The sequence below is a fragment of the Schistocerca americana genome, chromosome 8 (assembly GCF_021461395.2).
Source record: "Schistocerca americana isolate TAMUIC-IGC-003095 chromosome 8, iqSchAmer2.1, whole genome shotgun sequence".
Classification (NCBI taxonomy): Eukaryota; Metazoa; Arthropoda; class Insecta; order Orthoptera; family Acrididae; genus Schistocerca; species Schistocerca americana.
Window position 1 is genome coordinate 512,820,630 of NC_060126.1, and position 20,597 is coordinate 512,841,226.

Here is a 20,597-nt window from a genome sequence, read left to right on the forward strand (position 1 = left end):
GAATTAGATTAGGAAATGAGACACTTAAAGTAGTAAAGGAGGTTTGCTATTTGGGGAGCAAAATAACTGGTGATGGTCGAAGTAGAGAGGATATAAAATGTAGACTGGCAATGGTAAGGAAAGCGTTTCTGAAGAAGAGAAATTTGTTAACATCGAGTATAGATTTAAGTGTCAGGAAGTCGTTTCTGAAAGTATTTGTATGGAGTGTAGCCATGTATGAAAGCGAAACATGGACGATAAATAGTTTGGACAAGAAGAGAATAGAAGCTTTCGAAATCTGGTGCTACAGAAGAATGATCAAGATTAGATGGGTAGATCACATAAGTAATGAGGAGGTATTCAACAGAATTGGGGAGAAGAGGAGTTTGTGGCACAACTTGACTAGAAGAAGGGATCGGTTGGTAGAACATGTTCTGAGGCATCAAGAGATCACCAATTTAGTATTGGAGGGCAGCGTAGAGGGTAAAAATCGTAGAGGGAGACTAAGAGATGAATACACTAAGCAGATTCAGAAGGATGTAGGTTGCAGTACGTACTGGGAGATGAAGCAGCTTGCACAGGATAGAGTAGCATGGAGAGCTGCATCAAAACAGTCTCAGGACTGAAGACCACAACAACAACAACAACAACGGCACGTAGCGCTCTATATCAAAATCACTGACTGTGCTGTGTGCAGCCTGTGGCTGGTTGGCATTGTTGGAATATTCGCTATTGTAGTGTTGGGCAGTTGGATGTGAACAGCGCGTAGCGTTGTGCAGTTGCAGGTGAGCCGCCAGCAGTGGTGGATGTTGGGAGAGAGATGGCAGAATTTTGAGAGCGGACGATCTGGACGTGTGTCCATTAGAAAGAGTAAATTTGTAATAGTGCATATCATGAACTGATATATGATGATGACTTTTGAATATTAGTAAGGTAAATACATTGTTTGTTCTCTACCAAAATCTTTCTTTTGCTAACTACGGCTATCAGTAGTTAGTGCCTTCAGTAGTTTGAATCTTTTATTTAGCTGGCAATATTGGCGCTCCCTGTATTGCAGTAGTTCGAGTAACGAAGATTTTTGTGAGGTGAGTGATTCATGAAAGGTATAGGTTATTGTTAGTCAGGTCCATTCTTTTGTAGGGATAATTGAAAGTCAAATTACGTTGCGCTAAAAATATTGTGTGTCAGTTTAGTGTTCACCACAATAAGTAAAGAGAGAAATGTCTGATTACGGTCAATTTTGCTCAGCTGTTTGAAAATCAGATAACGTAATACGTTTATCAGCACAGTAACTCATAAATTTTTCTAAGGGGATGTTTCATCGTCAACATAACGTGGAAGGCCGGTTCGTTGAATTCGAAACTGCAGGCAGAACACATGAGTCTCCCGCATCTCGGTTTTACCCTGTACTCCAGTTTGTAGTCAGCAGACGATCAAGTTACGAACGCCCACTCTGCAGCGCAAAAATAGCTCCAAAATAAAAGACAGAGCTAAAGTAAAAGGCAAATCGCAAACGATATAACCATAATGTAGGGCAACCACTGTAACTCGTTACCTGGACAAATGTCGGAAACCCGTAGCGCCCTTAAAAGTCGTAAACTTGTTCACACAGCTAAGCGGAGGCGGAATTTGTTAGTGACTACTTATTACAGGCTTTACCCGCGTCAGTCGTCTACGCTAGCAGACTATAGCACGCCAGACAACCCTCAGACACTGCCGACGGGGCTCTGCTACTGTTTATTCGCCCTCACTTGTGTCAAAAATGGTTGAAATGGCTCTGAGCACTATGGGAGTTAACTTCACTTGTGTCCACACACACACACACACACACACACACACACACATACATCACTCCACACATCCACGTCAAACATCCATAAATATAGTTAATCATTGCTATCATCGATATCCTATATCCAGATATCGATAAATAGTAGGGTTTTACAGAAGATGCTAACAGGTCAGTAGACACAGAGCCATTATTTTTACAGTAATCCACCTCTCATCTATGACCGTTACTCAGTACATAGTGCTGTCTATACTTAGCTCAACTGCCACCCGTGGTGGCCGTGCGGTTCTAGGCGCTTCAGTCCGGAACCGCGAGACTGCTATGGTCGCAGGTTCGAATCCTGCCTCGGGCATGGATGTGTGTGATGTCCTTCGGTTAGTTAGGTTTAAGTAGTTCTAAGTTCTACGGGACTGATGACCACAGATGTCAAGTCCCATAGTGGTCAGAGCCATTTGAACTTAGCTCAACTACCTGGAGCTTCCAATGAATTCATGCAAACAGGTTCGGTCTCTATTTAGCTATGCGAAGATTTTTATGTCTAAAGGCTGTACGGTTTTCCAAAATTTGTGCAACTAACTTGGCACAGTTGTTGCTCTGTTTTATCGCTTTGTCTTCAGTGACGATGAAAGCTTTTATTTTGTTATTGTCGGTTATTTTAGACGGGATTTTGCGCTACAGAATGGACACTTGTAAATTGTTCCTCTGCTGTCAACAAATTAAATTATAAAGCAAAATCAGGATCCTTCGTGCAGGGGACTCATGTGTTGTGGCAGTACTTTTGATGCTACCCAACCTTCCTCCCACCTTATGTTGACGACATTTCTCACTATTTACGTATTCTGTGCTACAGGCGTATTCACAGCCTCATGTTGTCATCGTCATGACTGGAACTCACGCACTTCCTCTTTTTTCGTTGTAGGTCGCCATGGCGATGATTTCAGGTCAAAAATAATAGAAATAATAAAAATAATTAAGAACATTTGCCGATTTTTCAGGTGTGTAGCTGCTTTCACTCCAAACAAATATCAGTCGCTCGCCACACCTTTGCCGGCCATTGTGGCCGAGCGGTTCTAGGCGCTTCTTATCGGGACCACGCTGCTGCTACGGTCGCAGATTCGAATCCTGCCTCGGGCGTGGATGTGTCTGATGTCCTTAGGTTATTTAGGTTTAAGTAGTTCTAAGTCTAGGGAACTGATGACCTCAGATGTTAAGTCCCATAGTACTTAGAGCCATTTGAACGATTCACCACACCTTTAATGCGACGCCCGGAGTCGGTTTGTATCCCGTTAGAAACATAATTATTTCGAAAGCAGAATTTCCCGTCAACATTGGATACACCGGTCCCAAATTACTCTAGGAGGATTTTCTTTTTATCGGTATGCACAGGGTGTTTCAAAAACAATACAAGTGTTACAGAGAATTATGTTGTCAAAACAATCGATCGCTGCGGCTCGGTCGTTTATTCGATGAAGGAACACACTGTCTGATTTATACTCATTGCCGCTAGATATCAGTTTTCTTCTGTTTTCTTGGTTACCGCCACAAGTTGCACAATTGCTGCTCCGCAGCAGAAATTAGTTTTAGTTCTCGAGTTTGCGAAGTGTAATTCCGTGATTACAGTGCAAAGACGTTCCAGCTTGAGGTACCAAACTGGTCCCCCGAACGGATGGAACACTCGCAGATGTTATGTAGAGCGTGCGAACACAAGATGTGTGTGTCAGCGAAAAAGGCCTCGCCACCTTCGTGTGAACGACGAAAATGTCGCACAAATCCAAACCGCTTTCCAGCGCAATCCTAGAAAATCCGATCTTCGGGCCTGTAAGAAGTGACAACTACCTAGGACAACCATTCGGCGTGTTTTGAGATGTCGGTTGGTTAGAAAGCCGTACAAGTTACAGCTGTTACAGGCTCTACGCCATGACAACAAACGCAAACGTGTGGCATTTTTTGGCGAGCTTCAGAATGCTATTGAGAATGATACTCTTTCGCATAACGTATCGTGTTCAGTGCTGAAGCCATCTTCCACCTTAGCGGGAAACTAAACAAACACAACGTTCGAATTTGGGGCCTACAGAAACCACATGCACACACTGAACACGTACGAGATTCATTCAAAGTCAAGGTGTTTTGGGCGATATCACATTCATCTGTCTACAGGCCGTTCTTCTTTGAAGGAAACATGATTAACGGTTGGCAGTATATTGCCATGTTACAAAACTGGTTGTTTCCGAGGATGAGCGAGGACAACCTCATTTTTCAACAAGAGTGGACTCAACAAGTGCGTGAATATCTGGATGAAACTATTCTGTAGAAATCAGCATGGGATTCGAAAAAGACGATCGTGTGAAACCCAGCTCGCGCTATTCGTCCACGAGACTCAGAGGGCCATAGACACGGGTTCCCAGGTAGATGCCGTGTTTCTTGACTTCCGCAAGGCGTTTGAAACAGTTCTCCACAGTCGTTTAATGAACAAAGTAAGAGCATATGGACAGTCAGACCAATTGTGTGATTGGATTGAAGAGTTCCTGGACAACATAACGTAGCATGTCATTCTCAATGGAGAGAAATCTTCCGAAGTAAGAGTGATTTCAGGTGTGCCGCAGGGGAGTGTCGTAGGACCATTGCTATTCACAATATATATAAATGACCTTGTGGATAACATCGGAAGTTCACTGAGGCTTTTTGCGGATGATGCTGTAGTATATTGAGAGGTTGTAGCAACGGAAAATTGTACTGAAATGCAGGAGAATCTGCAACGAATTGACGCATGGTGCAGGAAATGGCAATTGAATCTCAATGTAGAAAAGTGTAATGTGCTGCGTATATATAGAAAAAAATGGCTGTGAGCACTGTGGGACTTAACTTCTAAGGTCATCAGTCCCCTAGAACTGAGAACTACTTAAACCTAACTAACCTAAGGACGTCACACACATCCATGCCCGAGGCAGGATTCGAACCTGCGACCGTACCGGTATGCGGTTCCAGACTGTAGCGCCTAGAACTGCTCGGCAACCCCGGCCGGAAATACATAGAAAGAAAGATCCTTTATCGTTTAGCTACAATATAGCAGGTCAGCAACTGGAAGCAGTTAATTGCATTAATTACCTGGGAGTAGGCATTAGGAGTGATTTAAAATGGAATGACAATATAAAATTAATAGTCGGTAAAGCAGATGCCAGACAGATTCATTGAAAGAATCCCAAGGAAATGCAGTCCGAAAACAAAGGAAGTAGGTTACAGTAGGCTTGTTCGCCCACTGCTTGAATACTGCTCAGCAGTGTGGGATCCGCACCATATGGCGTTGATAGCAGAGAGAGAGAAGATCCAACGGAGAGCAGCGCGCTTCGTTACAGGATCATTTAGTAATCGCGAAAGCGTTACGGAGATGACAGATAAACTCCAGTGGAAGACTCTGCAGGAGAGACGCTCAGTAGCTCGGTACGGGCTTTTGTTGAAGTTTCGAGAACACACCTTCACCGAGGAGTCAAGCAGTATATTGCTCCCTCCTACGTATATCTCGTGAAGAGACCATGAGGAGAGATTAGAGCCCACACAGAGGAATACCGACAATCTCTGTTTCCACGAACAATACGAGACTTGAATAGAAGGGAGAACCGATAGAGGTACTCAAGGTACCCTCCGCCACACACCGTCAGGTGGCTTGCGGAGTATGGATGTAGATGTAGATGCACTGGTCTTCAAACAGGTGGCGACCTACTACTTCTCAGCTGGCTTTCATCGGTGATTTCTTCCTGTGATGTTCATTAAGGGAACGTTTATGCACCTACACCACCACAGGCCCTTGAAGAACCGTACTGCGATGACATCAGTGACGATGGACATGTTTACACGAGTATGGGCGCAATTGGAGTATCGATATGATACTCGTCGTTTGTGGAGGACATGTGGAACATCTGTAATCTATAAATCTGATAAGATTCGTAAATATGTGTCCCAAGTTTCATAGTTGTATGTCCTACAATTTAATAAATGTTGTTGTTGTTGTTGTTGTGGTCTTCAGTCCTGAGACTGGTTTGATGCAGCTCTCCATGCTACTCTATCCTGTGCAAGCTTTTTCATCTCCCAGTACCTACTGCAACCTACATCCTTCTGAATCTGCTTAGTGTATTCATCTCTTGGTCTCCCTCTACGATTTTTACCCTCCACGCTGCCCTCCAATACTAAATTGGTGATCCCTTGATGCCTCAGAACATGTCCTACCAACCGATCCCTTCTTCTGGTCAAGTTGTGCCACAAACTTCTCTTCTCCCCAATCCTATTCAATACTTTCTCATTAGTTACGTGATCTACCCATCTAATCTTCAGCATTCTTCTGTAGCACCAGATTTCGAAAGCTTCTATTCTCTTCTTGTCCAAACTATTTATCGTCCATGTTTCACTTCCATACATGGCTACACTCCATACGAATACTTTCAGAAATGACTTCCTGACACTTAAATCAATACATTAATAAATGTATGCTCAAATGGTTCAAATGGCTCTGAGCACTATGGGACTCAACTGCTGAGGTCACTAGTCCCCTAGAACTTAGAACTAGTTAAACCTAACTAACCTAAGGACATCACAAACATCCATGCCCGAGGCAGGATTCGAACCTGTGACCGTAGCGGTCTTGCGGTTCCAGACTGCAGCGCCTTTAACCGCACGGCCACTTTGGCCGGCAATAAATGTATGCGTTCCAAATAGATATATTGCTTTTGGAACATCCTGTGTTAAGAAAAATAGTAAAATACGAAGGATAACGAGGATTCCAACAATGTTAGTGCACGGGGGTAGGAGTTGTTGCACAGAAGAACGGTTCAGTTTGGGAAGTCAGGAAATTTCCAAGTTCGCAGCAAGACCAGTGCGTTAAAAGGCGCGGCGTGTGCCGTAAGCGAGTACAGCTGGAGAGCAGGACGGCAGAAGCGAGCGACTCAGCGGCAAGTGTGCGACAGCGAGAGAGCCGGCCGAACCTCGGGGCGCCTCCGAAACGTTGTGCAAGAAGCGCGATGCGCTTCATAGCTTCATTCCGTGTTGGTCTGTCAAGAGAGCAAACGTAGCAGTGGGAGGCAGTGCTGACGGCTGGGAGTAAGGGAGGACGGTTCGGTCACTACGAATGAAATCTAGGCGCTTCCCCAAGGGGTTTGGAGCATATACTGCATTCAAACATTATGAATCACCTCGAAGGGAACGATCTATTTATACGTAATCAGCATGGTTTCAGAAAACATCGTTCTTGTGCAACGCAGCTAGCTCTTTATTCGCACGAAGTAATGGCGGCTATCGACAGGGGATCTCAAGTTGATTCCGTATTTCTAGATTTCCGGAAAGCTTTTGACACCGTTCCTCACAAGCAACTTCTAATCAAGCTGCGGGCCTATGGGGTATCGTCTCAGTTGTGCTACTGGATTCGTGATTTCCTGTCAGGAAGGTCGCAGTTTGTAGTAATAGACGGCAAATCATTGAGTAAAACTGAAGTGATATCAGGTGTTCCCCAGGGAAGCGTCCTGGGATCTCTGCTGTTCCTGATCTATATAAATGACCTGGGTGACAATCTGTGCAGTTCTCTTTGGTTGTTCGCAGGCGATGCTGTAATTTACCGTCTAGTAAGGTCATCCGAAGAGCAGTATCAGTTGCAAAGCGATTTAGAAATGATTGCTATATGGTGTGGCAGGTGGCAGTTGACGCTAAATAACCAATAGTGTGAGGTGATCCACATGAGTTCCAAAAGAAATCCGTTGGAATTCGATTACTCGATAAATAGTACAATTCTCAAGGCTGTCAATTCAACTAAGTACCTGGGTGTTAAGATTACGAACAACTTCAGTTGGAAAGACCACATAGATAATATTGTGGGGATGGCGAGCCAAAGGTTGCGTTTCATTGGCAGGAGACTTAGAAGATGCAGCAAGTCCACTAAAGAGACAGCTTACACTACACTCGTTCGTCCCTTGCTAGAATATTGTTGCGCGGTGTGGGATCCTTACCAGGTGGGATTGACGGAGGACATCGAAAGGGTGCAAAAAAGGGCAGCTCGTTTTGTATTATCACGTAATAGGGGAGAGTGTGGCAGATATGATACGCGAGTTGGGATGGAATTCATTAAAGCAAAGACGTTTTTCTTCGCGGCGAGATCTATTTACGAAATTTCAGTCACCAACTTTCTCTTCCGAATGCGAAAATATTTTGTTGAGCGCAACCTACATAGGTAGGAATGATCATCAAAATAAAATAAGAGAAATCAGAGCTCGAACAGAAAGGTTTAGGTGTTCGTTTTTCCCGCGCGCTGTTCGGGAGTGGAATGGTAGGGTGATAGTATGATTGGGGTTCGATGAACCCTCTGCCAAGCACTTAAATGTGAATTGCAGAGTAGTCATGTAGTTGTAGATGTAGAGCGTAGTAAATACACCAGCCGATAGGCCAATAGACACTGGATCAGAAGGATCGATGGTGTTCACCTGATTCGCGCTCGATTCTCCGATTAGTGTTAGGTAACACATCGTGCAAGATCGCTCCAGTTCTCCGGTACACGGCTGCCACGCTGTCGGCGAGGATGGCTGCATCTCCGTGAGTTCCCAGGAGCCACCTTCGAGACCGGAACGACAGGTGCCGCTGATGAGCCACTCAGGGCGGAACACTGCCGACACGACGCCGAGCTGGGACACGAACTGTTCCAACGTCGCAGCCTCCGACCCGCCAGCGGCTTGGTGAGGGCGCGTCAGACTCGGCGAAGAGGACGACAGCGCGGCAACGCAGTCGCCTGGTGGGACGTCACGGCATCCGACATCTCCAGGACGCAGTGGGGGAGGGGGGGGGGGAGGGACCGAGGACTCCCGCTTCCCCTCAGAGGTCCAGCCAGGGGAATGGCGTGAGGGTCCGCCCCCGGGGCCTTGCAGACGACGGGAGACGTCATCTGGGCGGTAACATTACTGACTGAATGTTGCTGCGTCTGCCGACACGTCCGGGAACCCACCACGGGCCTTCTGGATGGAGTAGGGGCGGGCACCAGCCGGGTCAGTGTGGGTCAGGACGGCGCTGCCGCTGGTGGGCCACTGGGTCGACTTCGTGTTGTACACACCGACAAAACAAATGTCGCACTCGACTGATTTGGGACCGCTCAATCGAGCGGGCGCGTGAAATATCTGTCGTACTCACACATATTCATAACTTTCGTGATGGATCACACTGTTCGATTTATGTACCATACTATGTTTCTTCTTTTATGAGGCTTCATACAGCACTTAAGAAAACTTTAGAGCAATGTATTTATTTCTGGGCGGTCAAAGTTTCGTTGTGTTTTTCAGCTACTGACCACAAATCGAATGCTAGTTGATAGTTGAGGTGAAAGAGCAGGCCGGGCAATGTACCCCCATATGCTTGCTAACTCTGGCCACCTACATTTCTTTTTCATTACTTCCTCTGTAATGTACCAACTAGTATGTAACGCTTTCGTACAAAAGCCTATGTTCACTGAGCCGCGGTAAAAATTGCTGTTTTGAAGAGCGCGCCGCAGCGCGTGGGGTGAAGCAGTCGCCCTCCGTTTCTGGCGGTGGCGCCGCTGTGGCAATCGCAGCTTTGGTGTCTCCCTCTGGTGGGAAAGGGCAAAGGTTGCCTAATCACGTGCATTTAAGGGGCGCTATGAGCTCGCCAGTCGGTCAGTCTGGGGCCAGTGAGTCAGTCTGGGTCAGTCTCCCGTCCCAGTTTGCTAGTCTGTCTCTTGTCCGAATTTGTGAGGCAGTTAGTGTCTCTCTGTCGTTCGGAGCTACCTCTGTCATGTTTGTCGGATTTGTTGTGTTAACGAATTTATTGCTTGGAGTGTAACGGCCCAATACCTGAAATATGTTTTGACTTGCCTATGAGCTTGAGAGGCGGTATCTGTGTGATGTAGAGCATCTTAACTTGTTTGGCCAACCGTATTTTATATGAGATTGCATTTTATGCGCTTTTATTTAAATGATCATTTTAGTATATAAAGTTGCTACCCATTCACCGTAAGACTTTTCTTAGAAGTTAAAATCAAGTTGTACCTTTGGTGGCAAAGTTAATATTTTAATTTTTAGTCTTTTGTGCCATTTCCATCCCTCCTGCGGGGTTGCATAGTTTCTGTGCTTGTGTAAATTGTTAAAACCTTTAGTTTAAAGTAATATGGTGTGTTGCCGATTTGCACCAGTGTAGTCTTTCAGAGGCTGTTGTGAGCGGTCGTAACTACAGCCGTGTCAAAAGGTAGTGGCAAAGTTCTCTGCCCGAAAGCTCATACAGTCAAAACTTGTTTCTTTCTGCCTCTGAATAAATTGTAACTTGATATTTAGAAGGTGCTTTCTGATTATAATTTTAAATCACTTTTTTTTAAGAAAAAAATGCTTTTAGGCGCTATTGAAGTGAATAAAATTCCCATTTGTTTAAAGCAGTTTGGTTACGATTTCATCAGTTACTCCCTGGCAACTACTTCCACGCTCACATAGTGTGATTGAATGTGTTATCAGGAGAAAGAAAACTGGCGTTCTACGGATCGGAGCGTGGAACGTCAGATCCCTTAATCGGGCAGGAAGGTTAGAAAATTTAAAAAGGGAAATGGATAAGTTAAAGTTAGATATAGTGGGAATTAGCGAAGTTCGGTGGCAGGAGGAACAAGACTTTTGGTCAGGTGATTACAGGGTTATAAATACAAAATCAAATAGGGGTAATGCAGGAGTAGGTTTAATAATGAATAAAAAAATAGGAGTGCGGGTTACCTACTACAAACAGCATAGTGAACGCATTATTGTGGCCAAGATAGACATAAAAGCCCATGCCTACTACAGTAGTACAAGTTTATATGCCAACTAGCTCTGCAGATGATTAAGAAATAGATGAAATGTATGACGAGATAAAAGAAATTATTCAGGTAGTGAAGGGAGACGAAAATTTAATAGTCATGGGTGACTGGAATTCGTCAGTAGGAAAAGGGAGAGAAGGAAACATAGTAGGTGAATATGGGTTGGGGGGAAGAAATGAAAGAGGAAGCCGCCTTGTAGAATTTTGCACAGAGCATAACTTAATCATAGCTAACACTTGGTTCAAGAATCATAAAAGAAGGTTGTATACCTGGAAGAATCCTGGAGATACTAAAAGGTATCAGATAGATTATATAATGGTAAGACAGAGATTTAGGAACCAGGTTTTAAATTGTAAGACATTTCCAGGGGCAGATGTGGATTCTGACCACAATCTATTGGTTATGAACTGCAGATTGAAACTGAAGAAACTGCAAAAAGGTGGGAATCTAAGGAGATGGGACCTGGATAAACTGAAAGAACCAGAGGTTGTAGAGAGTTTCAGGGAGAGCATAAGGGACCAATTGACAGGAATGCGGGAAAGAAATACAGTAGAAGAAGAATGGGTAGCTCTGAGAGATGAAATAGTGAAGGCAGCAGACGATCAAGTAGGTAAAAAGGCGAGGGCTAATAGAAATCCTTGGGTAACAGAAGAAATATTGAATTTAATTGATGAAAGGAGAAAATATAAAAATGCAGTAAATGAAGCAGGCAAAAAGGAATACAAACGTCTCAAAAATGAGATCGACAGAAAGTGCAAAATGGCTAAGCAGGGATGGCTAGAGGACAAATGTAAGGATGTAGAGGCTTGTCTCACTAGGGGTAAGATAGATACTGCCTTCAGGAAAATTAAAGAGACCTTTGGAGAGAATAGAACCTCTTGTATGAATATCAAGAGCTCAGATGCCAACCCAGTTCTAAGCAAAGAAGGGAAGGCAGAAAGGTGGAAGGAGTATATAGAGGGTTTATACAAGGGCGATGTGCTTGGGGAAAATATTATGGAAATGGAAGAGGATGTAGATGAAGATGAAATGGGAGATAAGATACTGCGTGAAGAGTTTGACAGATCACTGAAAGACCTGTGTCGAAACAAGGCCCCGGGAGTAGACAACATTCCATTAGATCTACTGATGGCCTTGGGAGTGCCAGTCCTGACAAAACTACCATCTGCTGAGCAAGATGCATGAGACAGGCGAAATACCCTCAGACTTCAAGAAGAATATAATAATTCCAATCCCAAAGAAAGCAGGTGTTGACAGATGTGAAAATTACCGAACTATCAGTTTAATAAGTCACAGCTGCAAAATACTAACGCGAATTCTTTACAGACGAATGGAAAAACTGGTAGAAGCGGACCTCGGGGAAGATCAGTTTGGATTCCGTAGAAATGTTGGAACACGTGAGGCAATATTAACCTTACGACTTATCTTAGAAGAAAGATTAAGAAAAGGCAAACCTACGTTTCTAGCATTTGTAGACTTAGAGAAAGCTTTTGACAACGTTAACTGGAATACTCTCTTTCAAATTCTGAAGGTGGCAGGGGTAAAATACAGGGAGCGAAAGGCTATTTACAATTTGTACAGAAATCAGATGGCAGTTATAAGAGTCGAGGGGCATGAAAGGGAAGCAGTGGTTGGGAAGGGAGTGAGACAGGGTTGTAGCCTCTCCCAGATGTTATTCAGTCTGTATATTGAGCAAGCAGTAAAGGAAACAAAAGAAAAATTCAGAATAGGTATTAAAATTCATGGAGAAGGAATAAAAACTTTGAGGTTCGCCGATGACATTGTAATTCTGTCAGAGGACTTGGAAGAGCAGTTGAACGGAATGGACAGTGTCTTGAAAGGAGGATATAAGATGAACATCAACAAAAGCAAAACGAGGATAATGGAATGTAGTCAAATTAAATCGGGTGATGCTGAGGGAATTAGATTAGGAAATGAGACACTTAAAGTAGTAAAGGAGTTTTGTTATTTGGGGGGCAAAATAACTGATGATGGTCGAAGTAGAGAGGATATAAAATGAAGACTGGCAATGGCAAGGAAATCGTTTCTGAAGAAGAGAAATTTGTTAACATCGAGTATAGATTTAAGTGTCAGGAAGTCGTTTCTGAAAGTGTTTGTATGGAGTGTAGCCATGTATGGAAGTGAAACATGGACGATAACTAGTTTGGACAAGAAGAGAATAGAAGCTTTCGAAATGTGGTGCTACAGAAGAATGCTGAAGATAAGGTGGGTAGATCACGTAACTAATGAGGAGGTATTGAATAGGATTGGGGAGAAGAGAAGTTTGTGGCACAACTTGACTAGAAGAAGGGATCGGTTGGTAGGACATGTTCTGAGGCATCAAGGGATCACCAATTTAGTATTGGAGGGCAGCGTGGAGGGTAAAAATCGTAGAGGGAGACCGAGAGATGAATACACTAAACAGATTCAGAAGGATGTAGGTTGCAGTAGGTACTGGGAGATGAAGAAGCTTGCACTGGATAGAGTAGCATGGAGAGCTGCATCAAACCAGTCTCAGGACTGAAGACCACAACAACAACAACAACAATGTTCTTGATGAATCACTAGTAAATAAAATAAGTTCTGAAGAATATTCTTTGAAAATAAATTCACGGTACACATACGACATCACGGAAGTTGAAAAACGTTCACGCCGGCCCTACTTTTTTGGGTCTTATGTCAAAGCGGTAGGTGGATCAAAACAAAATGTCCAGACACTCTGTGACTAAAATGGTACTGAAACACAGGATGAAAGACTGAAGGCCGAAATACTAAATGTCTTTTTCCAAAGCTGTTTCACAGAGGAAGACTTCACTGTAGTTCCTTCTCTAGAGAGTCGCACAGATCACAAAATGGTAGATATCGAAATAAACGACAGAGGGATAGAGAAACAACTAAAATCGCTCAAAAGAGGAAAGGCCGCTGGACCTGATGAGATACCAGTTCGATTTTGCACAGAGTACGCGAGGGAACTTGGCCCCCTTCTTGCAGCGGTGTACCGTAGGTCTCTAGAAGAGAGCCTAGGGTTCCAAAGGATTGGAAAGGGGCATAGGTTATCCCCGTTTTCAAGAAGGGACGTCGAACAGATGTGCAGGACTATAGACCTATATCTCTAACGTCGATCAGTTGTAGAATTTTGGAACATGTATTATGTTCGAGTATAATTACTTTTCTGGAGACTAGAAATCTACTCTGTAGGAATCGGCACGGGTTTCGAAAAAGACGGTCGTGTGAAACCAGCTCGCGCTATTCGTCCACGAGACTCAGAGGGCCATAGACACGGGATCACAGGTAGATGCCGTGTTTCTTGACTTCCGCAAGGCGTTCGGTACAGTTCCCCACAGTCGTTTAATGAACAAAGTAAGAGCACATGGACTATCAGACCAATTGTGTGATTGGACAGAAGAGTTCCTAGATAACAGAAGGCAGTATGTCGTTCTCAATGGAGAGAAGTCTTCCGAAGTAAGAGTGATTTCAGGTGTGCCGCAGGGGAGTGTCGTAGGACCGTTGCTATTCACAATATACATAAATGACTTTGTGGACGACATCGGAAGTTCACTGAGGCTTTTTGCAGATGATGCTGTGATATATCGAGAGGTTCTAACAATGGAAAATTGTACTGAAATGCAGCAGGATCTGCAACGAATTGTCGCATGTTGCAGGGAATGGCAATTGAATCTCAATGTAGATAAGTGCATGTGCTGCGAATACATAGAAAGAAAGATCCCATATCATTTAGCTACAAAATAGCAGGTCAGCAACTGGAAGCAGTTAATTCCATAAATTATCTGGGAGTACGCATTAGGAGTGATTTAAAATGGAATGATCATATAAAGTTGATCGTCGGTAAAGCAGATGCCAGACTGAGATTCATTGGAAGAATCCTAAGGAAATGCAATCCGAAAACAAAGGAAGTAGGTTACAGTACACTTGTTCGCCCACTGCTTGATTACTGCTGAGCAGTGCGGGATCCGTACCAGATAGGGTTGATAGAAGAGATAGAGTAGATCCAACGGAGATGATCGCGCTTCGTTACAGGATCATTTAGTTATCGCGAAAGCGTTACGGAGATGATAGATAAACTCCAGTGGAAGACTCTGCAGGAGAGACGCTCAGTAGCTCGGTACGGGCTTTTGTTGAAGTTTCGAGAACGTACCTTCACCGAGGAGTCAAGCAGTATATTGCTCCCTCCTATGTATATCTCGCGAAGAGACCATGGGGATAAAATGAGAGAGATTAGAGCCCACACAGAGGCATAAAGACAATTTGTCTTCCCACGAACAATACGAGACTGGAATAGAAGGGAGAATCGATAGAGGTACTCAAGGTACCCTCCGCCACACACCGTCAGGTGGCTTGCGGAGTATGGATGTAGATGTAGATGTACCTGAACCCGGTGGTCGGCCGCAGTGAGCGCCGCAGCCCCGCCCCGCCGCCTACTGGCGCCAGTCGCGCGTCCGCCGTGGCGCGCGTCCAGATGGCGCCAGTGCGCCCCTCCCCGGCTGGCGCGCTGCCCACCCGGTTTACCGGTTCGCTGGCCGCAGCCGGAGCAGCTCCTCCGCGGCTAATAGCGACGCCAATCGCGGCCGCTATTTTCGGATCGTTCGCGAGGCGCGGCCTTTATGCCGCGACGCAATGAGGACGCCGCCTGCTTCACTCACACCCTTCGTCTCGGCCTACAGTACGGGCACAGTCCACAGGCTGAGCGAAGGGTTCTTTGTGCCGCTAAGTGTCGCTCCCTGTCCTCAGTGGCTCCGGACGCACCGGAACCCAGATCCTGCCTGGAGTGCCGAGCTGCTGCGCTCGGATAATAGACCATCCCAGACTGGGTAATTCCAGATAAGCGCCTAACAAGTCTCCTGCTTGTTGCGACGGTAAACACCTCACACTGACTCCTCAAACTGAGCACCGGCAGTCTCAGTACTTGCATTAACCCTCTAAATACAGCGCGGTGGCAGAGAATGTCCCAAACAGTGTGTTCGCCGAAGTACGCGTCACTGGCTGGCTGGCTCTGAGCACTACGGGACTAAACTGCTGAGGTCATTAGTCTCCTAGAACTTAGAACTACTTAAACCTAACTAACCTAAGGACATCACAAACATCCATGCCCGAGGCAGGATTCGAACCTGCGACCGTAGCGGTCTTGCGGTTCCAGACTGCAGCGCCTTTAACCGCACGGCCACTTCGGCCGGCGTACGAGTCACTTCTCAGTCCGCTTACTTTCTGTTTACAGCAAGTCCCAGGTGCACCCTTCCCCCTTGCAAGCAGTAAAGGAAACAAAAGAAAACTTCGGAGTAGGTATTAAAATCCATGGTGAAGAAATAAAAACTTTGAGGTTCGCCGATGACATTGTAATTCTGGCAGAGACAGTAAAGGACTTGGAAGAGCAGTTGAACGGAATGGACAGTGTCTTGAGAGGAGGATATAAGATGAACATCAACAAAAGCAAAACAAGGATAATGGAATGTAGTCGAATTAAGTCGGGTGATGCTGAGGGAATTAGATTAGGAAATGAGACACTTAAAGTAGTAAAGGAGTTTTGCTATTTGGGGAGTAAAATAAGTGATGATGGTCGAAGTAGAGAGGATATAAAATTTAGACTGCCAATGGCAAGGAAAGCGTTTCTGAAGAAGAGAAATTTGTTAACATCCAGTATTGATTTCAGTGTAAGGAAATCGTTTCTGAAAGTATTTGTATGGAGTGTAGCCATGTATGGATGATGTGAAACATGCACGATAACTAGTTTGGACAAGAAGAGAATAGAAGCTTTCGAAATGTGGTGCTACAGAAGAATGCTGAAGATTAGATGGGTAGATCACATAACTAATGAGGAGGTATTGAATAGGATTGGCGAGAAGAGGAGTTTATGGCACAACTTGACTAGAAGAAGGGATCGGTTGGTAGGACAAGTGCTGAGGCATCAAGGGAGCACCAATTTAGTACTAGAGGGCAGCGTGGAGGGTAAAAATCGTAGAGGGAGACCAAGAGATGAATACAGTAAGCAGATTCAGAAGGATGTAGGTTGCAGTATGTACTGGGAGATGAAGAAGCTTGCACAGGATAGAGTAGCATGGAGAGCTCCATCAAACCAGTCTCAGGACTGAAGACCACCACAACAGCAACAACAACCCTTCCTCCCGAGAATTGCACGTCTGTACCTCCTGTTTCCTTGTGCAGACAGTCAGAAACTACAAGTTGAACTGAAAACATCGCACTGGCGACACTCCATACAGCTTGCGGTCGATCATGTACGTATTTACTTTGTCGTCTCTCCCTTTGCTTTTGCCGCTGTTCGTGCTAACCGTCGATGCATACTGCGATAAGTGCCACGCACGTAATTACGTGTTTGCTTTTCTAGGAATAGGGACAACATACACATGATGAGGTTATACTTCAAACACTTAGCGGGCTGTCTGAGGGCGAAGGTGAAGAGGTAGAGCCTCCGTGCGGTATCACCGACTGAAGTGAAAAGGAGGAAGAAAGTGTGAACGTGGATTGCCACAGCAGCGATTCAGAACAGTCCGACAACGAACGTTCTGATCCCTTGGATGATATTCAATGCAATGATTAACGTTTTTACGTCGGAAAAGACGGAAAAACACTTTGGATAAGGAATTGCTTATCTCTTTCGAATAAAACGAAATCAGAAGACATTACAAAAGTATTTCCAGGCCCGACCAGCGCGGGCACAAATATTTTCTTGGAACTGGACGCGTTTATGAGGTTGTTTCATATGAATATGAGTGACAAAATTATCGCTTACACAAACCTTTTTATTTCAGAACGGACGTGTGCAATTCAATACGCAATGGAAAGAGCTTTTAGGTTTACTTCTTCTTAGGAAATCAAAGCTCTTTGTGGAGTTCTATTCTCGATCGCTCTCAACAAAACTAGCCGCGCTACTGCCCGAATGGCTTGGAAACGTAACGGTACAGGGATGACGGCTTGCCGAGCTGCCTATCCCTATAACAGATTTATGTTCCTACTGAAAGCATCAGGTTTGATGAGAGGGCGTCCAGGGCAAAACGAGAAAAGTATGATAAATTAGCAAGTATTAGGTAGTTGTACAGCGGCTTCGAAAGTAACGCTAAAAACAAATTACTGCCTATCAGAATTTGTAACCATTGATAAAATGCTGCTTCCCTTTGGAGGTCGGTGTAGTTTCACTCAGTACCCGCCTGCCTAACCGGCAAAGTACAGTCTGAAATTGTGTGCCATGTCCGACAGTACACACCTTTGAGATATACTGTGGCAACCAAAGGGAAAGGGCTTTACTCTACATCGAACAAACAGCACGACACAGTCAAGCGATTGGTTTGGCCCATGTTAGGTTCTCACGGAAATATGACCACCGAGCCGGCAGCTGTGGCCGAGTGGTTCTAGGCGCTTCAATCCGGAACCGCACTGCTGCTACGGTCGCAGGTTCGAATCCTGCCTCGGGCATGGATGTGTGTGATGTCCTTAGGTTAGTTAGCTTTAAGTAGTTCTAACTCTACGGAACTGATGACCTCAGATGTTAAGTCACATAGTGCTCAGAGCCATTCGAACCATCTACACCAGCTATCCATTGGAGCAGTTTCTTCTGGAGAGTGCTATAACATTACTTGGTACACTGAAAAAGAACAAAAACGAAATTCCTTCAGATTTTCTGGATCTGAAATCCCGGGAAAGGGTCTCTTCGCTATTTGAATTTCAGAACGATTGCACCCGCGTATCCTATATGCGAATGAAGACAAAATGTGTCCCGTTATCTCCAGTGCATGAGTGCGAGGAAATAGACACAGAAACGGGAAAACCTATTGCAGTGACGGACTATAATCATACCAATGGGGGTGCGGATAGAGTTGACCAAAAGTGTTCGCTATAATCGGCTTCATGAAAAACGGAGAGGTGGCCGCTAGCAATAATTTTCAGAGTTTTTGGGTATGGCAGGAACAAATGCACACAGACTGTGAATGTGCCAGTATACAGACTAACCACGTAGCAGAGAGGACTTCCTGGAAAATGTAGCTTTCGAGCTCCAATAAACTTGAAACTTAAGTATATATATCAGACTACCGAGAACCAACTGATACCGAATCGAGGAGACAATTGAATGACAAAATAGTATGTCCGTGCCAGGAATGTAGCCTACACACGACATGCGAACATTTTGTATGTAAGACTCACTTAACACGCCACGTAGTCTGCGATTGCTGTCGTCGAAGAGAAGATGGGGAAATGGAACTGCAGAGCGATTGTCATTTAGTGACTTCATATTTATCTGTGTTGTAATTTGTAATACAATTAGTTTCAGTTAATATGAGAAATACCTGTATATGATTTACACTGTAATTATTCAGTATTGTGCATTATTTAAAGCAAAAGTATTGCAGTTATAAAGTATGATTATGTATTCATTTATCATTATCCGCTAAATTGGTACAAAAGTTACAATAAATATTGTTTTTCTGTGACGTTTAATGTCCTTATGTTGTAGTGACATTATACAAGTGATAATACTTCCAAAAATGTACGGATGGTAGCGTTTTGCAAAGGCGGCACCCAGGTCCGCGCGCGGTATCTCATGAGACCGTGACGCACGCGGTATTTGAAGGGTTAACAACGGCGAACGAAATTTTAACGCACTCTCCGAGACACGTGCGCCTCCCAAACTGGAGCATCAGCGTGTCTGGCTGCCGTGCAGAGGACCCGGGTTCGACTCCCGGCACTGCCAGGGAACGGGCCGCTCTGCAGTCTCGTGTGGAGCTACTGTGAGCAGCTACTGGAGACTGAGAGGTAGCGGCTCCGAGGTCCGGAAGCCGGCAACGGCGGGGGGGAGAGCGGCGTGCTGCGGTGACCGCAAGCCCCCTCCCATCACGTCGCATACGCGAATGAGTTGATTATTTTGTACTCTTGCAGATAGCCTTGCTCTCTGTTGCACAATCAAAGCGGCAGCTTCTACTTCATATGAACCTGTTCCTTCTGTAGTTCCTACTAGCGTTTCACACGCCAACTACTTCGCACAACTTCAAAGAACTGAACTAGCCACGTGGCGGGGCTTCCGCTCCGAAAGAAGCCAGAACACTGTCGTGCTGAAAGTGATGACGATAAAATACACAAAGGGTCTCCAATGAATAAAAGGTAAGGTGCATCGTTAAAACGCGGTGGCCACAAATTAGGTCCTGTTAAAGGATTTTCGTTATTCTAACTCACAGACATCTACAGCTATGCTCCACAAGTCACTTTACGGCACGTGGTGGAGGCTGCTGTTTGGTGCTTCGCTCACTCTCCCCCCCCCCCCCCCCCCCCCCGCCCATCTCTTCCTATCCCATTCGCGAATCGTGCGTGCGATGAGAGACTTCTGATAAACGTCCGTATGAGTTCTAATTTCTCTGATTTTCTCGTAGCGGTCATTTCGTGAGACGTAGGTGTAGAGGGGGGGGGGGGGGGCGGAATCAATGTGTTGCCTCTACTCCTTTTGGAACGTAAGCTCTCCGAATTTCAACAGACTAGGCCTCTGCGTGATGCACAGCGCCTCTCTTGCTCCGCCTGCCACTGTAGTTTATTCACAATCTCCGTAAAGCTGACTAAACTACCCTGTGACAAAACCCGCCGCTCTTTTTTGAATCTTCTGTCTGTCTTCTTTTATTCCACTCTTGTGACGGACCCAGACTTACGAGCAGAATCTGTCTTACAAACGTTTCGCAAGTGATTTCTTTCTTGAATGGATCAGACTGCCTTATGATGCTTCCTGTAATTCTCACTATGATGTCTGCTTTCCTTGCTACTTGTTGTTAAGTCGTTACTCGACTTTGGTTGCCTGTGAACGGTCACTCCTAGCCAGCTACTGTACTCTTTCCAGTGATTTGTCGCCGACAGCGCCTCCTTTCGGGCAGTGTGTTTGTTACAGCGCCACCTGCCACTGGCGGCCTAAGCTGCTGCACTTCACTTCGCCACAGCCTCCTTCCGCCACAGTTCTCCGTCGTCTGTGGTCTGCCTCGCTGAGCTGTCCACGCTGCACGTCACACCCCC

At 45.2% G+C, this 20,597-nt stretch overlaps 1 protein-coding gene across 1 annotated transcript in view; it reads left to right on the forward strand.

Moving 5' to 3' along the window:
• Positions 1 to 14,964: 14,964 nt before the first annotated feature.
• The window catches only part of LOC124545950, an 88,886-nt gene continuing 83,253 nt past the window's right edge, over positions 14,965 to 20,597 (forward strand). The window contains exon 1 of the mRNA XM_047124912.1: positions 14,965 to 15,112. Within this exon, the coding sequence (XP_046980868.1) occupies positions 14,965 to 15,112 (148 nt within the window). The remainder of the gene's footprint in view (positions 15,113 to 20,597) is intronic.